The following is a 21,450-nucleotide window of genomic DNA, read 5'->3' as shown; positions in this document are numbered from 1 at the left end:
CAAAATTAAGCTATCTTCTTTTCTTTTGTTATATTACATTTGTTTATTATTATTATAAGTAGTATTTATTATCTATTACGGAGTATTATTTATAATGGGTTGTCCCAGAAACCCTTGTTAAAAAAAAAAAAAAAAAGAATTTGTGACACTTTTTATTTAAAGGGCCGTGGATTCTTAATTAACTTTCTACAACCCTCAATCAAGGGTTGTGGGAAGTTCAAAGCTTTTCTCTACCCCACCATATGCGAACTTTGTACAAGGGTCGTAGATGAGCTGTTTTGTACTAGTGACGTATGCTACAAATGTGTGATGGTTGTAGAACTGCTAACGAGGATGATGGTACACAAGGTATCCATGAGACAAGGGCTTAGTGTCTTGTATCAACCCTAAGCTACGAAGGCTTGGTGTTTGTAGAAGTGTTATTATCGTCGTCAGTGGTTAATTGGTTTGACGTGTTTGCAATGCCTACCATTGTTTCAAAGTGGCATGGAGAGTAGAGTTGTAAATCCTAATAGTGGTGCCCTTAGATAGTAAAGTAGACTGAGTCGAACCAATCTTAAATGGGTGTACTTCTCTATGTCATCATTTTACTCACATCATATATATTTTATTATCAATTGCCTACGCTTATGACTAAATGGAAAATGTTTAATTGAAGAGGTAACCTAGAAATAAGAAGCCAGATTCTAACTATGATTGTGACATGTCTTGATATTGCCTTATTCATATTTAACTTGACTTGATTGTTTATAAATTTGGTTAAATAGTACCTATTTCTATTCCCACTAAATTCATTTCTTGAATGAAATATACTCTAAATTTAATAGGCTGGATGAGTAAAATTGAAAGTATAAAATGAGATATGTAATTAACTTTAATTTTTAAAAGAAATTATAGCAAAAAATTACAAATAAAGTGTTAAAGAATTTAAAGTCAAGAAAGAAATTCAGGAGGCTTGCTAATTAAACTTTGTTAGATCTATTGAATTTCATATGACTCTTGACTAGCTGTCCTGCAGCGATGGCAGACATGAGGGAGAGTTCCCCGGCCAACACAGCTCCGGCAATGATTGCCGCTAATCGCCTGGAGTTGGCTCCCGGTTCGACTTTGCTAGCACCCTTCACTCCTAAGAGATTCAAGCATGCAGCCTGAGAAGCAAGCTGAGTCCCACCTCCCACCGTGCCTACCTCAATAGACGGCATCGTTACAGAAATGTGAAGGTCTTTCCCATCATTAACTGCTTCCATCATGGTTATACAATGCGAGCTTTCAATGTTTTGTGCGGGGTCTTGTCCTGTGGCGATGTAGACGGCCGAGACAATGTTGGCGGCGTGGGCGTTGAATCCCCCAAGAGCACCGGCCATGGCAGAGCCAGTGAGATTCTTCAGCATGTTTAGCTCTACTAAGGACGCAACGTCTGTTTTTAGTACTTTCTTGACTATTTCCTCCCTTATTATGGCCTCGCAGACGACTGACTTTCCGCGGCCTTCAATCCAATTCACCGCCGCAGGTTTCTTGTCGGAGCAAAAGTTTCCAGAGATTCCGATGACGTCCATGTCAGGGAAGTCGGTGAGGAGGAAATCCAACACGTTTTGGACACCCTTGGAGACCATGTTCATCCCCATAGCGTCTCCTGTGCTGCATGTGAATCTCATGTACAGATTCTTTCCAGCAATAGCGCATTTGATGCTCTGAAGCCTAGCGAATCGGCTGGATTTGTTGAAAGCTCCGGCTATGGTCTCGAAACTTAGAGGATCCTCCAAGTAGAGCTTCAACTGAGCGGCTCTTTTGGCGGTGGAGAATCTCACCACCGGAGCTCGAGTCATCCCGTCCTTCAACAACACACTGGTGGCGCCACCAGAGGCATAGATGGCTTTGCAACCCCGGTTGGTGCTGGCCACCAAACAACCCTCCGTGGTGGCCATGGGGACTGAGTACTCTTCACCATCAAGCAAGAGCGGCCCCGCAATACCTACCGGAATCTGCACATACCCAACTGGCATCTCGCAACACTGACCTAGAATCGATTCATAGTCAAAATTCTCCAAAGGAAGTCCGTCTAGAGATTTGCCTGTTATTCTCTCCAGCGCCTCCCGACGAATGGCTGCCGCCCTCTTGCAATCCCCTAACTTAGATTCCAGGGAGTAGGACGGAACCCGACCTTCAACAACACCTTTTACTATCTCCTCGTCCTCCTCTTCCGATAATAGTATTATTGGATCAGATTGGACTTTTTTCTTGATGAGCGTAATCTGTTTTTCTTCTTCTTCTTTTTCTTCTTTTTCCTGTTCTTGAAGAGGAAGAGGATGGGCAAAAAAGCCCAAGAGGTAAACCAAGGAAACCGCGAAAGCCAGAAGGGCGGCGATCTCAGAGCTTGAGACAACATGGAGAGGCTTGGAGTGGCGGATCTTATCGCGCCAGCTAACAAGCAGGAAATAGACTGCCGTGAAGAAAACAGCATTTATAAGGTAGAGAAGCATTGGGGTGGCGTTGGAAGTTGGATTTTCAGAGAAAGAATCGAATTTGGTTGCTTTCTTATGTTTCACCGGAGAAGTGGAAGTGGCCGCCGGAATTTCCATATTTTTCAACTCCGTAATGTTGATTGCAACTTTATTTGTTAGTAGGTGTTGCTGAATATGTTCGTTGCTATACCAGAACCTATTTATAGTTATAGCTAAATGAATTAAAATAGAGTACTGGGTAAATATTCTTCTATTTCTGCAGTTTCTGGGAAATGATAAGAGAGCAGCTGAGAGAGACAGAATGAAGTTGGAATGTATAGGTGACGGCTGGTTATGTTCAACAAGGTTGGGCTAGCGTGCTTGACTGCAGCCATTATTTTTTTCTATTAGGACGCCATAGTGTTAAATACATGCATTTTATTGATTCAAAAGTCACAAGTCAAAGTAGTTGTCTAGTAGTAGACTAGTAGTGTGTTGCTAACTTGCAACGACTAGTCGTTAGCTATTAGTTTGGCTTGATTTTTTATTTTTCATTCTGAAAATTGTCTTTAATTTTGAAATGATAAGAAAATATGATAAATAATTCAATAATTTGGAAACGGAAGGAAATATAAAAAGAGGGAAAACCCCACAAGGCGTCTTGAGAGAAAAAAGTATTGAATATTGATCCGGTCCCCGGCAGCATTGATTTTTTTTTTTTTTTTTTTTTTTTTGGAATGCTACTGACCTTATTACATTGTAGTATCTGTTCAAACATACTTACTAAGCCTAATGAAGTACAAAGAGTGTTGTCCACCGAAGTTCGATCTCATGACCTCTCACGTGGTGCTTGGCCGGCAGCATTGAATATTGTTCATGGCAAAATAATTGTATATTATAATCCTAATTTCAGGATCATTTATGTATACGAGCGAAAACACTTTTTCCTTAAAAGATGAAATAATCCCAATCTTCCTTTTAGGATGATCAAACAAAAAAAAAATTTGAAAAATTGAAAAATGTTATGCGAATTTATGTAATCTCGCGTGAACATATATCATAATACAAATTAAACTCTACAACTAAGAAAATAGAAGAGAGAGAGAGAAAATCATTTTCATTAACTTCATTATCAACGGACTTTACATGTACAATATATATATATATATATATATATATATATATATATATATATATATATATATATATATATAGGTAAAAGTTCAGGTGTGAACTTCAGTTATCATGTGAACTTGTGCACTTATACTCGCCGTGCATTTGAGCTAACCAATGGTCATGAATTAATGTGCACGTCGACCAGGTGCACCGCATCCCATCTAATAATTTGTACACAAGGGGTATTTTGGTCTTCTACTTAAATTGTTTTACCATTGGTCAATTTGGGAGGTGTATCCGTGTGCGGGTGAAATTAGTTTTACCCATTTTCCTTCTCTCAGCGCCTCAACCTTTGGGAGTGGTCTACTCGCCGGACAGTTCGCAGCCCTTATCGTCGGACGGCAGCCTCGCTATGGTGTCTGGTGCTCGCGATCGAGGGGAGAAACGGCGGCCTTCCTGGTCGTTACCTGGGGTTCGGGAGGTCCGTCTGGCGTTGCTACGGCTGATGGGGATGGTGGATGACTGACGAAGCGGCGCGTCGTAACGGTAGAAGTGGCGGAAGTCACGGCTAGAAGACGATCGCAGACTGGTGGTCCATGGCCGTCCTCTTATCGGCGCCGCTCAGCTCGTCTTGCTGGTAGGGTTTCTGTGTTCGGCTGTAGTTTTTTTTTTTTTTTTTTTTTTTTTAAATATTTGAGTGTTTATTTGATCAGTTTTGCATACTCTGTGTTCCAATATTAACAATGGCATTAAATACCCTCCATGTGCAATACTACCAACATGCATATGAGAAAGATTTGTAGTTATATGACTTGTATCTTAGATACTGGCGCAATGCATTCTGTATTTTTAAGTTGCTCGAATTCAAATGCACCCCCTGCCCTTGATTCATCCAAGCCATTCATTTAGTGGGTTGGGTGTAGTATTCGTTGGTTGTCACGTTGTGCCCTCTAACATAGAATGCATTACAGTTGTGCATTCTAAATGGAATGCATTCTGTTTGTGGTATCAAATTTTAAATGATCTGTGTGTGCACTCTTCTGAATGGTATAATCAATGCTATGGGTTGGTATTCACTGTTGGTTGTTCCGTTTGTGCAGTGTTACTTCAAATGCGGTATAGATGAGCATATACAAAGGGAAAACTAAAACACACTGATTATGCTATCTAATTTTAAATGCATAGTGTGTGCATTCACAAGTATGGTACATGTACTTTTGAGGGGTGGTAGTATCTATTTGCGAACCCGTTAAGCATACTTACTTCAAATGCATGACAAACTTCTCTCTATTTAGTATGAAATAATCCTATATTATGGTGTATTCTAGCGTTTTGGATTTGCAACAAACTGGAGTTTAGCAGTTCTAAACCAATGCAAACTCTTTTCTTGCAGATGGATTTGTTGGCATCTTTCGTAGACAGCTTGGAACAACCCTTTCGTGCAGTTCTGATAAGGAACATGAAGCCAAAGCGGATGTAGATGGTATGGCGCGAAACAATAAATCCGCAAGAGTCCGGTGTATATGCAAGCGGCACATGGAATCCTACCTTGGTGAAGACCCCAAGGAGTGGGATTGCGGTCTAACTAGAGGTGACAAAGGGTAGTTAGCAGACCTCAGCAAGCACTTCACCTGAGCGGTGGAAAATAAGACCGGAGGCTGATAAGCAGCGCATCGCATGCCTCTTTGTTTTTGGAACAAAAGTCGTTGCACTAGGATAACTATTTTGTTTTTGGAACAAAAGTCGTTGCACTAGGATAACTATTTATTATAACGCTGTTTTCAGTGAACTGTGTGTTTCTTAAGTGGTTGGATATGACAGTGCAGATTAAAAGGGCCCTAACTGATGGCATTAGGCTCGAGAATTTAAAATTTGAACATATGAACAGAGGATTTAAAATGCGCTAGAGTAATTATACAATGCACACAGTGCATCTTGAACTACGCAATAAGATTAAACTTTAGTAACTGTATTCCTAGTGCCCTGAAATGATGCGCTTTGGAAACTGGATACAAGTGAATGAGTGCAACATAGAGGTTGTTGGTAGTGAATAACAAACAGATTCAAAAAGCGCTGAAGCAGTAAATTATATCAAAAATATACAAGCTAAGTCTTGGATTTTTTGTTTGGGACTTAATGCACCAGATCAATACACAAGTTCACACATTAATATGAATGTGCACCTGAAAATTAGCCTATATATATATATATATATATATATATATATATATATATATATATATATATATATATATATATATATATATATATATATATATATATATATAATAAATGCTTCCTATCAATTAGAAAGTGTAACTACCTCTGAAGCATAATGGCCACAAACTTGGCCAGAGACTAAGTCTTCATAACACTCCCCCTTGACGTTATCTTCTTGTGATCATGCCTCATTAAAAACCTTGCTAGGAAAAATCCTATGAAAAAAAAACCTAGTCAAAGGAAAAGAGTACATGATGTATGTATAGTCATGTCTTATACAAAGTTGACACTATATATACTTTGTTGAATATTCATAAACATACACTATTACAGGCATTTTTTTAACCCTATAATGGGCTATTTGCATTTAGCCAACAACAGAGAGAGGTTCCTTTGATAGTCCTTTTAGAGGTGTGCTATGGTGATGATATAAGCAATCCTACAGGGATTGATGGGATATGTGGACCAATTTTATCAAAAATTCATTATTAAGGTCCATCATAACGGGTCACTTAGAAAATTAAAACCCTTAGTCTACCGTCTGGACAAATATATATTCTCAAAATTGAGAGTTATAATCAGTGCTATGAATTTGTCTTCTAGCAGGATGTAATATTTATGGCCCATAGCAAATAATTGTTATGCCACATTTTCTTTTATTATATACACATAACCACAGTGTATAAGAAAACAAATTGTGACAAAAGTAACTGTCAAGAGCTCATCTTTTCAAACATTTTCGATGTGTGATCAAAATGATCTCATATCATTTACAAAGGGGATCTCGTGGCTCCCCCTTTGTTTTTTTTTTTTTTTTTTAGTTTTAATTTTATTTTGTATATAGTTTTATTTTGATTATTATTATATTATTAATAATAATAATATTATTATTATTGTAATTTTATTTTATTATTACATAATAATAATAATAATAATAATAATAATAATAAATTTAAATTTTCTTTTAGAAAATTTTTGCCGTGCAGTTGAATATCTATATATAATTAAATAATTTGACCAATATAATAAGTTTGGGCAGAAAAATGCTAGAATGGAGATTTTACTTTTAATTATATATAGATAGATATATAAATATAGATATTGATTACGTAGATTACATAATAATAATAATATAAATTTTCTTTTAGAAAATTTTATGCTGTGTAGCCGAACATCTATATATAATTAAATAATTTGACCAATACAATGAGTTTGGGCAAAAATAATGCTAGAAGGGGAATTTTACTTTTAATTATATATAGATATAGATATAGATTGTCTTGTATTACGAATATGAATATTAATGTAGAATTATAGTACAAATAGGAAAGTATGAAACAATATATTCTATTAGGAATTGTATAACACTATTTTATAATATTAGAATAGGAATTTTAACCTAGAATTATAGTACGAATATGAAAGTAGAAAACAATATATTTTATTAGAAAGCGAGATTTTTTAAGAATTGAACGGTAAGTTAAAGTTCATGATTTTATTTTATATATAGCATAGATTTAGGTGTCAACATATATCTATTAGGTAATGGTAATTTGACCAATTTTATTATGACTTAAACAAATAAAAATATGTCAAATGACAAAAGATTATATATATATATATATATATATATATATATATATATATATATATGTGTGTGTGTGTGTGTGTGTGTGTGTGTGTGTGTGTGTGTGTGTGTGTGTGTGTGTGTGTGTGTGTGTGTGTGTGTGTGTGTGTGTGTGTGTGTGTGTGTGTGTGTGTGTGTGTGTGTGTGTGTGTGTGTAAGGCATAACCATAAAATTACCGCCATTTTATTAACTAATTAAAAAAAAAATCATGATTGTTCAATGAAACTCACTCCTACTTGTTATGGGCGCATGAAACTCGAGATGTGCGTTATTAACTTTTTTTTTTTTTTTTTTAACATTATTGTTCAACGAAACTCACTCCTACTTGTTATGGGCGCATGCCATTTCAGAAGTGAGTTCAAAACGTGCAACTTCATATGTTTGACGGAGACACAGAGTGTATATATAATATTAACAAGTGATGTTAATTGATAAATAGATATGATATTATAAAGTAACGCCATAATCAATAAAAATGTTATAATTTTTTAAGGGTGTGTTTGGAAACGCAAAAAATTATTTCTTAAAATCATTTTTCAAATTTTTCGTATTTGGTAAAGAGTGAAAAACGTGAGTCAAAGGTAAATAAATATTTAGTTAAAGGAAAAATACACTAATTTTTTTTGGAAAACGACTTACCCTCTTTTTTGGAAAAATACCCCACGTGCGTCTCGGCCGATCGTGGCACAAATGATAAATGTGGCATAACAATTATTTGCTATGGGCCATAAATATTACATCCTGCTAGAAGACAAATTCATAGCACTGATTATAACTCTCAATTTTGAGAATATATATTTGCCCAGACGGTAGACTAAGGGTTTTAATTTTCTAAGTGACCCGTTATGATGGACCTTAATAATGAATTTTTGATAAAATTGGTCCACATATCCCATCAATCCCTGTAGGATTCCTTATATCATCACCATAACACACCTCTAAAAGGACTATCAAAGGAACCTCTGTCTGTTGTTGGCTAAATGCAAATAGCCATTATAGGGTTAACGAAGATTGTTTATCGGCATTAGGGGAGATAAGAGTCCAAATCTAGTGGAACGGAATGCCGAGAAATTTCATAAAATGAAATTGTTATTTAAATATACGTACTAGTTAGACTGAACTGGAAGTTCAAGAGATAATCGATATGCCAAATATATCTATTGGTCATAAAAGAGTGACTATGTCCTATGTACCTTCCCCAACTTGGACCAAATATATCTACCGATACTCCTTAACACTAGAAGTGCAGGAGATCTATCGGTGTAAGTGATCTAGTAAAGAAACATTGTCACTTTTGAAAATACCTAGAATAATCATGTCCTGCAGACATTCGTTCAGATGACGAAAAATCCTAGTAAAATTGTAGGTGCACCAAACAAACATAAAACTAGGGATGCGGAATGACCGGATCTAAATGTCTTTGGGAAATGACAATAATCTGGTTGATTTAGAAATTGCCATGAATTCTATGGGAGAAATTATGACAAAATATTATAATTGTCGACAACACAGTTGCTTTTACAAATTGCTGGTTATACGATAATCTGGATCCAGAGTTGGGCACCGGAAGTGTCATGACTATTTAACGTATAAAGGAGCAATTAAGGCATAGCTCGACTCGATAATATGAATATATTATGAAGCGAGTTTGCAGGTTATGGGTTCACACAGAGACCCTTTGATTCTAATCAAATATAGTCTCCCACGATAAATATTGACATTAAGTTTCGTTACATAATATCTTTGGCAGAATAATAATAAATATGCAGTTAATATTTATAGAAATCCGCGATGAATTTATAATCTCAGAACTAAAAAATGAAAATCGTAGCATGTATGCTATTAAATGACAATGGTCTTTATATGACCAGAAACAGTTAATAATTGACTGAGTATTTTTCCTCTTGAAGAAGGAATATGTATTTATTTTCCATTATGCACCCTTTAAAGATTTGCGAATGAAGTTATTATCCTCATGAAGAATGAATAATATGTACTATTATGTGCTCAATAAAGAGTAGATAATGAACTTGTTTATTATCTTAGTCAATATGTTGCACAAATGATAAATGTGTATGTTTATGAATATTCAACAAAGTATATATAGTGTCAAAATGTAACTCACGTGAGCTCTAGAAGAGTAACGAGGTTGTTTACAGAATGTTCACTCTAGTGACAATATAATCTTGAAAAATGTACAGTATTCTTTTTCTACACTTATTTTTAAATAATGTTGCCTTTGAATTAAAAGGTGTAGACTTTGAAGATTGTTATCTTCAGGGGGAGTGTCATTCATTTGATCAATCCTGAAACTTAGACTTAAATCAATCCGAAAGATTGGGTCTTGAGACCAACAGCTGTACTATTTTTCCTCTAATTAAGTTTTGATATTATTTTCTTAATTAAAGGTTTTTAATTATTGAGGCAACTAATGCAATACATAAATACGCATATCATGTACTCTTTTCCTCAACTAGTTTTTTTCCCACTGGTTTTTCTAGTGAGGTTTTTAACGAGACATGATTTTGGTATAGTAACGTCTAGAAGATTATGCCCAGAAGTTTATGTTTAGTTTATGGTTGTACTTGTTTAGTTTATGATTGTACTTTTTTCCTTATATTCATAAACATACACATTTATCATTTGTGCCACGATCGGCCGCGGCGCACGCCTCGGCCACGGTTGGTCGAGGCGACGCCTCAACCACGATCTCCTGGGCCACGATCGACCGAGGCGCACGCCTCGGCCACGAGCGGTCGAGGCGACGCCTCGGCCACCCCGCCAAGGCGACGCCTCGGCCGTGATCGGCGAAGGCATGCACCTCGGCCAGCCTAAGCCGCAGCCCGTCTCGGCCAGCATTAAAAAAAAAATTCATGTGTGATTTGGAAAATAAAATCACATACTCGGGATCAACCGGGATTCTGCACGATATCAAGCAAATTCAGTCTTACTCCCTAGTCAACTCAAACACATCCGTAGACTCAGGAGTAGGGGGGACTGGTGACAGGATAATGGTGCTGGCACTCGACCCGGATCATAAGCAGCACATGGAATGGTGCTGGCACCCGACCTGGATCATAAGCAGCATCTGACCCGACACCACATGGAAACCCAACGGGCAAAACTCCAACGGGCAGAATTCCAACGGCTGTCACCTTTACTGCCATTGAAGCCACCATTGATGTCACCATTGATGAGAGAGAATTAAAGGCTTAGCTCCCCATTTATGCTTCATGTTGTTACCGTTAGCAGCTTTTGTATAAGTAGGGGCTCCCCTCAGCTTGGAGGGGGACGTTCAATACTCTGGACAAAGACTGTATTTTCTATACTGAGACAAAAGCAATACAACTATTGTTACTCTCTCACGTAGCGTTATTATAATATTATTATTACCGGTAACATTATTACCGTCACACCGGTATCTCTATATTCAAATTACAGTATTTAAGGATGACATTGTTCCCTATTGGTGAATTCAGATCCTTCACTGTCACTGCCCTCTGGTTTCACACTTTTTTTATGATCCCCATGATAAAGATTATCATCATTCAAGTTCATTGAATCAGAATTATGCAGATTTTCTTCCAAGATGCCATCTAACTTTCCAGGCTTCTCATTGGCATGCCTTGTGAGTTCATCTTTTCCTCCATTTAGATCATTATTTTCAGATCCATGCTTGCTTTCCAGAGATTTAGATCTTGACCGTTTTCGATGCCTTGATCTGCGTTCATCTGAATGCCTTGGAGATACCCTGCTACTTCTTTCCCGCTTAGCTTTAGTTGGCCTTGATCTGGACCTCCTATCATGGCGCTTTGACTTCTCTTCCCTACTCCTGTCGGCGGTGAGTGACTGGCGAAGAAGCAGAGCAGATGATGATGAAAAGACACAAATATCCCTTCTCAAACGGAGCATCTAACGAGAAGAGTGACGGAGGACCAAAATTGTCCTCGTCAGAATAAGAGTGTCCACAAATTGTCTGATTTTATGGAGGACCAAAATTATCTTGACACTATAAGTCTAGGACCAAAAATGTCTTTTACTCTAAAAAGTTGTAATATATGGAGTGGTTCAACAAGTGTAAAAAGAACACATTTTATATCTATTAGGTATCAGTAGTTTCACCAATTTTGTTATGGCTTAATCAAATTAAAATATGTCAAATGACACAAGATTTAATATATATAACTTTTTTTTATACGTATGGCATTTTCATAAAATTAGCGCCATTATATTAATTAATTAAAATATATTAAAAATTATCATATGTGATTATTTAACGAAACTCACTCCTACTTGTTATGGGCGCATGCCACTCTGGAGGTGCGTTCAAAACGTGCAACTTCAAGGTTTGACGGAGTGAATATATATAATATTAACATGTGTTGTTAATTGATATATTATAAAGTAATGCTATAATATCACAATACAAAATGTTTTATTTTTTAAATGGAAAATGTGTTGGGTGGGGTGGATTTGCCCCATTAGATGTATTCATTGGGAAGTGAATATGTAGGCGAGATGAATATGAAAGTATAGATGGACCAACTTGGCTTAATTACTTACTAATAATGAGTTACAACATTCCTTCTAAAAATAATTTTTTAAAATTTTGGTCAGCCGGCGTGCATAGTGACCGGTTGTTATAACGTCAACCATGGTCCACACAGGTAATGGATCATGATCTGAAAATGACGTTATTTCTTTAAGTAAAAAGCAGCCGTTGTTAAATTTTTGACAATTTTTTTTTTTTTTTTGTGTATTCATAACAAAATGAAACTACAATATATCTAAAATGAAACTGGATAACTTGTCTCGCATATTGTGTTTATATTATCAAATGAAACTATAATTGAATTGAATACATTAGTTGTGTTAAAATAAACTGTAGTATGTATAAAATGAAACTGAATAAAATGTCTCACATATTGAGTGTATATTGTCTAATGAAACTGTAGTTATATCAAAATAATATTTTAGTTGTGTTGTAATAAAATTACAGTGTATATAAAATGAAACTGAATAACAGTTTCACATATTTGAATGTATATTGTCCAATGAAACCGTAGTTGAATTAAAATTATAATTTAGTGGTGTAATAAGACTACTACAGTGGGTATAAAATGAAATTCAATAGCATGTTTCACTATAATAAGACTATTGTATGTATAATGTCGAATGAAACTGTAATTGAACCAAAATTAAACTTTAATTGTGCTGAAATGAAACTACAATATATATAAAATGAAACTAAATATATTATACAAACAGAACTAATTACGCGAAACAGGTGTCGTTTCTTTTCATTAAAAAAATGATTCAACTTTGAACCATAATAAGTTCTGTGAACCATGATCCACAGTAAAATTTGCCCATAGTGACACTATTTTGTAGAATCTAAAATTTTTCAATCTTAACACATCTCATCATGGGATGGGTTAGGGATAGTCCGTGGGTCTCAACCCACTGTGACATTCTCTGTAAAAATGTATTCTCTTTTTCTCATATCATATATATAACCTTTCAAAAAAAAAAATTATGTATATATATAAAATAAATAAATAAATAAATAATCAGAAGAATGAAAATAGTGTGCATTTATTTATAATTTTTAGGACTCGAGTGGTTAAAAATGTATTACTTTTTAATGAGTATCTTAAATTTATGAATTTATATATGTGTAATAGCAGTTTATATGAGCTATGAGCAAAAATTTATGGATAATATTAAAATATTAATAAATAAAAATAATTAAAATTTTAGTTTCAATTATATTTTATAATTCCTGTAGTCAATTTTAATCATTGTATTTAAAAATTATAGAAGAAAAAAAAATTTAAAAAAAAAATATTTTGTTTAATAATAATGTAAACAATTTTGATAAATTTTATACTATGTTTTACAATATATACATAAATAAATAAAATATCTATAATACTAAATTAGTACTCACATATATTGGTATGTGTACACAAATAATACATGTATTAAATAGACAAACATATATGATTTACCATTAATAGAAATTTAACTAAAATATATTCTACTATTAAATTAATTATATAATAATTTTAATAAAATGATAATTAAATAATAGAAAATGTTCCTCTTCCTTATAAATAATAGAAAAATGGTATTATAGGTATATGTGTACGGTAATAATATATTTTCATCAATACTAGAATATAGTAGGAATATTTTGTCCAATAAAATTAAAGTGTACAACATTTAAAGTAAATTGTATACCTTTATTAGTATACAAAAAAACAAACATAAATAAGGGGTATAAACATGGATTGAGACTTAACCACTCTCCAGGTGAGAACCTGTGGTCTAATATGGATCATTAAAAACAAAGGACGTGCGACTGTGATTACAACCAATAAATCTGCTTAGATTAAGGAAATTAGGAGAATAAAATAGGAAATAGTATTTTTGGCCAAGGGTAAATTAGTCTTCCAAACAACAACCAACCGCGTAAAAAAAAAAAAAAAAAATCTTTAAAAAAATCTTTCCACACTAAAGTTTTCAAACTTATTTCTTCTCTAACTATATTGATGGAAATAAACAACTATTTTTAATTACTAATATTAACACCCACGCTCAAAAGTCAAAAATCAAAACTCCACGACAAAAAAACTGAAATGACATTATAATGCACCACAACTAACACTAGAATGCACCACAACTAAAATAGCGATGCATTAATACCTCACCAATGCACAACTCACAGTCCTACGATGCACCACCTCCTAAAATCATAGATTTATCAACAATCCTACGATGCACCTCACTAAGCGCATTAATGCACATCTCACCCGCCAACAATGCATAATTCATAACACTGGGTTGCACAACCAACACAACAGAATATACAACAGTACTACCATGTCTACCCAGAATGCATACATATACACCAACATTCAAATATAAGCTATATTATACTAAAAAAAACAAGTGGAAAAAATAAAAATTTCTGATCATTTTCACTGGACGAACACTCTATCGATGATGAAGAAATCGCGACTCCAATTCACAACAGTCATGATATAAGAAAATAGGAAACAAATCTATTCAAATCTGTAGCAGTTACAAAAAAAAAAAAAAAAAAAAAAAAAAAAAAAAAAAAAAGAAGAAGAAGAAGAAGATCAATCTATGTCATCTTACGAAATCAAATCTAAGCCATCCAAAAAAAAAAAAAAAAAAAAAGATTAGACCACAGGCTCACATGTGGAATTGTTTTCATACGGAATGCATATATATGTGTGTGTGGAATTCAATTTAATAACCTATGATTAATTCTTTGATTGTTGACCATCCTAATATGCAATTATTGTCTTCCAAAAATTACAATATATTAAAATTTATAAGAGTTAATTTCATTTTTTTTGTCCTAGATTTATAGGTAACAGTTCACTTTTAATCCTTTTTTGTCAGAACATCCCTCTTTGGTCCTAATGTTATTTTGACATGATCATTTTTTATCCTCTATCTACAAGATCATTAAAATTCTGTTAAATACAATGAAATTTCAATCTTTTTAATACAAAGTGCGGTGACCCGTTATATTTTAATATTTTTTTTTGAAAAAAAATCATAATTGAAGACTGAAATATCCTTTGTATTTAACGACGTTTAAAATGTTTTGTTAATAAAGGACAAAAAATGGTCATGCCACAATAATACTAGGACAAAAAATGAAAGTAACTGTTTGACTTTATTTACAACATCAACAATTGAGTTTTTTGAATAAATTTTTCTAATAAAAAAATTGAACTTGGATTCTTAACGATTCAGGGTAGAGTTTTTGGACATTTTTTTTTTCTTCTGTAAATGTTGGTTTGTTTAGGAGTCTAGTAGTTGAGTTATGTTAGGACTCTCTTGTATTCCTATATTGTCTTGTACGGTACATTTGTGATTATTGATTCAGACTTCAATCCTCATATGGTATCATAGTTTTCCAGGTCTTCGCCGTGGCAACTTCAGGTTCTGTTGACGGCTCTATTGGAGTTTCCTCTGAGTGGACCGTCTCCGAGGCTGCCATGTCAGTCCCGATGCCCACCAATACTTCCCTCTCCTCTGTGCACCATTTCGTTTCCATAATACTATCCACCCGTAATTACCTATTCTGGAGAACCTAGTTGATTCCATTTCTTCGTGGCCAAGGTCTGTTAGGGTTTATTGATGGCACCCTCCCTTGTCTGCCCGATTCTTCACTGGGTCAGCCGCCGGGCGACGATGTTGCGACTCCTCCGCTGGCGCCATCGTTGACTCGAGAGGCTTGGCTTCATCAGGATCAAGCCATTCTCTACCTCCTGATTTCGTCCCTCTCCGACGAGGTCATTCATTTGGCTAGCTGTGGATGGCCATTCCAGCCGCTCTGTTCCACTACACGAGCTCGTACGCTCAGCCTTCTCAGTCAGCTCCAATCCTTGGGACAAGGTGACGAAATAAAAATGAACCCGTAGCTCTTTAGTTCGTCTAGTGTTAGTAGTAGTTCTTTTAGTTCCTCTAATGTTAGTAGTAGTTCGTCTTTCTGTTCTGCGTGTCAGTTAGGGAAGTCTTGACGATTTCCCTTACCATGTTTAGAAACATCTACTTTGCATGTTTTGGAACTGTACTGATATTTGGGGCCCAACGCCTATTCTTTCCTTACTAGTTACAAATATTTTGTGTTGTTCGTGGATGATCTTACTAGATATATGTGGTTGTCCTTGGCTCCTGTTTCTTCGCCCAAGCTGTGGTGTGACAACTTGGGCGCTACCTACTTGTGTGCTAATCCGGTGTTTCATACCCGAACTAAAGAGCTGCAGGTTCATTTTATTTCGATGAAGGATCAGTTAGCTGATATTTTTACTAAGCCTTTGTCGGGTTCGCTGTTTACGTTTCTTTGTGGCAAGCTCAATGTTGCCCCCCAACCTTGTGCTTGAGCGGGGGTGTTAGGAGTCTAGTAGTTGAGTTATGTTAGGACTCTCTCTTGTATTCCTATATTGTCTTGTACGGTTCATTTGTGATTATTGATTCAGACTTCAATCCACATCGATTTTATGTTAAAAAGAAAAAGTCACGCATTTAAATTCAAGCATGCGCCTAGATAGTGACTTTAAATAATGAACCCGTTAGATTTTGGAGTGTAAACTAGCTGGTGGCCACTCTAAGTAGTATGTTTTGATTTTATATTTTTTTAAATATACTAAATGGCCATTGCATGGTCATTTGATTTTTTTTTTTTAAATAAATTTGTTTATAAATATTTTTAAAAAAATAAATAGGAAATGTAATTTTTAAACGTAATGTATAATTTAATACTCCATAATATATTATTTTAATTGCAATTTTATAATTAATAATTAAATTAAAATTTTCAAGCCTAATTTAAGTAAAAAATAATTATAATTATAATTTAAAATGATAATCAATAAAAAAGAATAATTAAAATATAGTTAATATAGATGTGTGCAGTGGGTCCATAAAAAACATGGAAAAACCTCAAACTATTAGAAAAACAAACTTTTTTATATTCATGCACTTTATATATGTAGCTCTTATGCCAAGTAGTTTGTAGTTGAATGATATTTCTGTGACTTTTCTAAATAGGAGGTCACAAGTTTGGAACCCAGATAGGTGTCTGTGACATCTATGAGATGGTATCACACAAGTGTGACCCAAAAAAGAAATATGTAGCTATTATATTTTAATGGAAAAAGGGTGAAATAAGCCTTCAAACTTTACCCAAAATGTAATTAATCCCTCCAACATTAAAAAAGTTCAATTAAAAGCTCAAACTTGTCAGTTTGATACATTTAAACCCAAATGACCGGTTGTTCACCTGAAACAACCGGTCATTAATTTTCCATACAACATTCGGTCAGTCGAAGTTCAACCATCTGCTAGTTGACCAGATGGTTACCAATCTTCGCTAGGAAGGAGTTGCTGCCAATGACCGCCGCAGCTACCTCGCCAGAAGGAATCGCCGGATCTGCTGCTTGTCCGTTGCTTCGCCAAGGAGGACCATGTTGAGGAACTAGAGAGAAGGGTGAGGTGATGGCAGTGGTCCTGCTCGCTGTAGCTGGTGCCAGTCGACGAGGAAGGGGAGTTGACGGCGTCATTGGTGATGGAGGGTGGCTTCGGTGGCAGATACTGAGCCTCGCCGGACCTGCTGCTGCTTCTCGCCGATATACTACACACGCTGGAGGAAACCCAGCTGCTCGCTGCTCATTGCTGCTCGTCGATACGCAGGAGAAGCTCTCCCTTCTTCGGTGGCGTGGCTTTGGTGTCGGAAAATGGGGTGGCAACGAGAGAGAAAGCGAGTGGCTTCCGAGGGGTCCAAGGGGAAGATGAACATTAACAAAAAAAATATGTGCGTCTTCTCCATTGGAGAAGACGAAAACAGTTCATCTTCTCCAATGTATGGGACTGGAGAAGACGATCATGGGAAAGACTGGCAATGTAGAAGAATTACCGGCGGGAAACTGAGCGTTTTGGGCGGTAATTAACCGGTAACCTATTGGTTATCGGTAAACACGGGTTATTATTTGATCTATTTTAACAAGTTTGAGTGTTTAATTGACTTTTTTAATGTTGGAGGGCTTAATTGCACTTTTAGGTAAAGTTTGAGGGCTTATTTGACACTTTTTCCTATTTTAATTTAATTGTATGCTTATTATATAGTGGTATTAATGAATGTAATTATTTATTGTTTATCACCTTCCACACGTGCTGAGACAAATCAATAATCAATATGTAGATTGTAGAGTGAAACAGTCAGCCCAACCATATTGACCCAACAAAATTCTACCATGTCACTTTTTCTTATAACCCCATCCTCCACCATTTCACAATTCATTCATCTATAAATATAGGTTCAGAGAACTCATTATTTGGGCAGGCAAAAAACACCTAACAAATCATAAGTGCTAGAGCTTCAACATCAAAAAGGTTGTAATAGCACCTGGCCTGTTAGTTGTGTGATTGTCTAAGAATTCTCAAAAATCAACATGGAGTTGAAGCAGATCCAGATTCCGGCCACTTCCACTTCTCCGGCGAAACACAAGAAAGCAACCAAATTCGATTCTTTCTCAGAAAATCAACCTTCCAACCCTCTCCCACTGCTTGTCTACTTTACCAACTTCATCTTCTTCACGGCAGTCTATTACCTGCTCGTTAACTGGCGTGAGAAGATCCGCCACTCCAAGCCTCTCCACGTACTCACACTCTCTGAGATTGTGGCCCTCCTCGCTTTCGCCGCTTCCTTCGTTTACCTGCTGGGCTTCTTGGGCGTTGGCTCCGTTTTCGTCCAACATCTTCAAGAACAGGAATCCGAAGAAGTAGAAGAAAAACAGATTTCTCTCAAGAAAAAAGAAAATGATGTTGTAGACAATGACCATGTCCTCACACCTCCGCCTATCAAATCTGATCCAATAATAATATTATCGGAAGAGGACGAGGAGATAGTAAAAGGTGTTGTTGAAGGTCGGGTTCCGTCCTACTCCCTGGAATCTAAGTTAGGGGATTGCAAGAGGGCGGCAGCCATTCGTCGGGAGGCGCTGGAGAGAATAACAGGCAAGTCTCTAGACGGACTTCCCTTGGAGAATTTTGACTATGAATCAATTCTGGGTCAGTGTTGCGAGATGCCAGTTGGGTACGTGCAGATTCCGGTAGGTATTGCCGGGCCTCTCTTGCTTGACGATAAGGAGTACTCTGTTCCCATGGCCACCACGGAGGGTTGCTTGGTGGCCAGCACCAACCGGGGTTGCAAAGCCATCTATGCCTCTGGAGGCGCAACCAGTGTGGTGTTAAAGGATGGGATGACTAGAGCTCCGGTGGTGAGATTCTCCACTGCCCAAAGAGCCGCTCAGTTGAAGCTCTATTTGGAGGACCCTTTAAGTTTCCACACCATTGCTGCAGCTTTCAACAAATCCAGTCGCTTTGCTCGCCTCCAGACCATCAAATGCGCTATTGCCGGCAAGAATCTGTACATGAGATTAACTTGTAGCACCGGCGATGCCATGGGGATGAACATGGTATCCAAGGGCGTCCAGAACGTTTTGGAATTCCTCCAAACTGACTTCCCCGACATGGATGTCATCGGTATCTCGGGAAACTTTTGCTCTGACAAGAAACCTGCGGCTGTCAACTGGATCGAAGGCCGGGGTAAGTCTGTGGTCTGCGAGGCCATAATAAAGGAAGAAATAGTCAACAAAGTACTCAAAACCGATGTTGCGTCCTTAGTAGAGCTCAACATGCTCAAGAATCTCACAGGCTCCGCCATGGCCGGTGCTCTCGGGGGATTCAACGCCCACGCCGCCAACATTGTGTCCGCCGTCTACATCGCCACCGGACAAGACCCAGCACAAAACATTGAAAGCTCGCACTGTATAACCATGATGGAGGCGGTTAACGATGGGAAAGACCTTCACATCTCTGTAACCATGCCGTCCATTGAGGTAGGCACTGTGGGGGGTGGGACCCAGCTCGCTTCTCAGGCGGCATGTTTGAATCTTCTAGGAGTGAAGGGTGCTAGCAAGGAGGTTCCCGGAGCAAACTCAAGAAGGTTGGCCACCGTGGTTGCAGGAGCAGTATTAGCCGGAGAGCTTTCTCTCATGTCTGCAATTGCTGCCGGTCAGCTTGTGAAGAGTCACATGAAATACAATAGGTCTAACAAAGCTTAGAGTTAATCAAGATCATTTCAGACTCACTACTTGGACAGAGTAATGCACAGAGAAAGCAACATCATCCATTATTAATGATGTATCTGAATTTGTTTCTCTTTTTTTAATTTAAAATAATTTTAAATTCTTTGATAATTAATTTGTAATGGTTTGATGTACTTAAAAAGTTCGAATTACAAAATTACAACTATAGTTATTGACGTATAAGGATTTTTTTTTTTTTTTTTTTTTGTCAAAAATAAACGTTTCGATCAATTTTAGAATTTACAAAAATCCTTCTCGTTAATTTTAACCACTCGGTTTCTGGCAGAAAATATATATATGTTGGTTAAAATGCACTGAAAAGAAAGAAGATAAAAAGAGGTGATTAGACTTCCTCATCCTCCTGGTAGTGGTGAGCGTCTCGGTATTTGATTTGGTTGTTTTCGATTTCGATTCAGTTTCTATTTGTTCGGAAAAGGTCTAACAAAGTTTAGAAATTAAAAGATTCACTCAAAGTGAGGGGTTCCTTGTGCGCAGTGAGTACATGTCTAGTCTCTGTAATTCATATTGAGTTACCATGATTTACATCCTCTCAAATGCTCTGTCGGGTCAGGATGTAGAGGGCCTTAGAGTTGGAGTTCTGCCTTTTGGAAGAAATTAAAAGACTCACTCTACCTGAACACACAACACAGAAGCAGCATTTATTATCCAAATTCATTTCTTCTTTCTTTTTTTTTTTTTACTTTTTTTTTTTTTTTTTTTTTTTTTAGAATTATCCAAATTCATTTCTCTTATAATGAATTTAAATTCTTTGAATTGGTAAATACTTTGTAATTTTTAGTTCTACATGTACTTCTAATTACGAAATTATAACTCTACCTATTGTAGGGTGTTTATTTCTCTCATATAATTCTTCCAAAGGTTGCACCCCAACCCTAAGAGATTTCTCTGATATAATTGTTGTTTCTATTGGTTGTTGCATTCTGACGGGGTATCAGTTGCTTCATAAATTTAGAGCATATATAATAATAATAATAATAATAATAATAATAATAATAATAATAATATTTAGTTATTTTTACTAAACCTAATCAAATTTTGCCATTCTTCATGTGGCAAGTTGTGTAGTTAATTTTACCTTTTTTTTTTTTTTTTTTTTTTTTTTTTTAAATTATATATATTTCAAAATCTTGTAGCTTCTGGGATTGGGGGTGGCACAACAATAAATGATTTGTGTAGATTGGAATAAGGTTTAAATTGGCCACTGAATGAAAATAAAGTGCAATTTGACAATTGAACACTCCAAAAACGTGCAATTAGGTCACTGAACACTCCAAATGTATGCAATTTCATCGGATAGCTGGTTACCATCAATTTTAGCAAGTTACCTGTTTA

At 36.1% G+C, this 21,450-nt stretch overlaps 2 protein-coding genes across 2 annotated transcripts; one reads left to right on the top strand and one right to left on the bottom strand.

Annotated features, from left to right (window-relative positions):
* Positions 1-856: 856 nt before the first annotated feature.
* LOC109156539 (3-hydroxy-3-methylglutaryl-coenzyme A reductase-like) lies at positions 857-2,643 on the bottom strand. Its single transcript, XM_019304394.1, has one exon. The coding sequence runs from the start codon at positions 2,577-2,579 to the stop codon at positions 963-965; it is 1,617 nt and encodes a 538-aa protein (XP_019159939.1). The 5' UTR covers positions 2,580-2,643; the 3' UTR covers positions 857-962.
* A 15,634-nt stretch (positions 2,644-18,277) lies between these two features.
* LOC109156531 (3-hydroxy-3-methylglutaryl-coenzyme A reductase 1-like) lies at positions 18,278-20,161 on the top strand. The gene has a single exon (XM_019304386.1). It carries the CDS (start codon positions 18,400-18,402, stop codon positions 20,071-20,073), a length of 1,674 nt encoding a protein of 557 aa, XP_019159931.1. The 5' UTR covers positions 18,278-18,399; the 3' UTR covers positions 20,074-20,161.
* Positions 20,162-21,450: the final 1,289 nt, after the last annotated feature.

Source organism: Ipomoea nil, unplaced genomic scaffold, assembly GCF_001879475.1.
Source record: "Ipomoea nil cultivar Tokyo-kokei standard unplaced genomic scaffold, Asagao_1.1 scaffold0276, whole genome shotgun sequence".
Classification (NCBI taxonomy): Eukaryota; Viridiplantae; Streptophyta; class Magnoliopsida; order Solanales; family Convolvulaceae; genus Ipomoea; species Ipomoea nil.
This window is presented reverse-complemented; position numbering and strand designations above follow the sequence as displayed.

Coding starts and splice junctions, on each gene's coding strand:
- LOC109156531 (XM_019304386.1), top strand. CDS start 18,400: ATGGAGTTGAAGCAGATCCAGATTCCGGCCACTTCCACTTCTCCGGCG.
- LOC109156539 (XM_019304394.1), bottom strand. CDS start 2,579: ATGGAAATTCCGGCGGCCACTTCCACTTCTCCGGTGAAACATAAGAAA.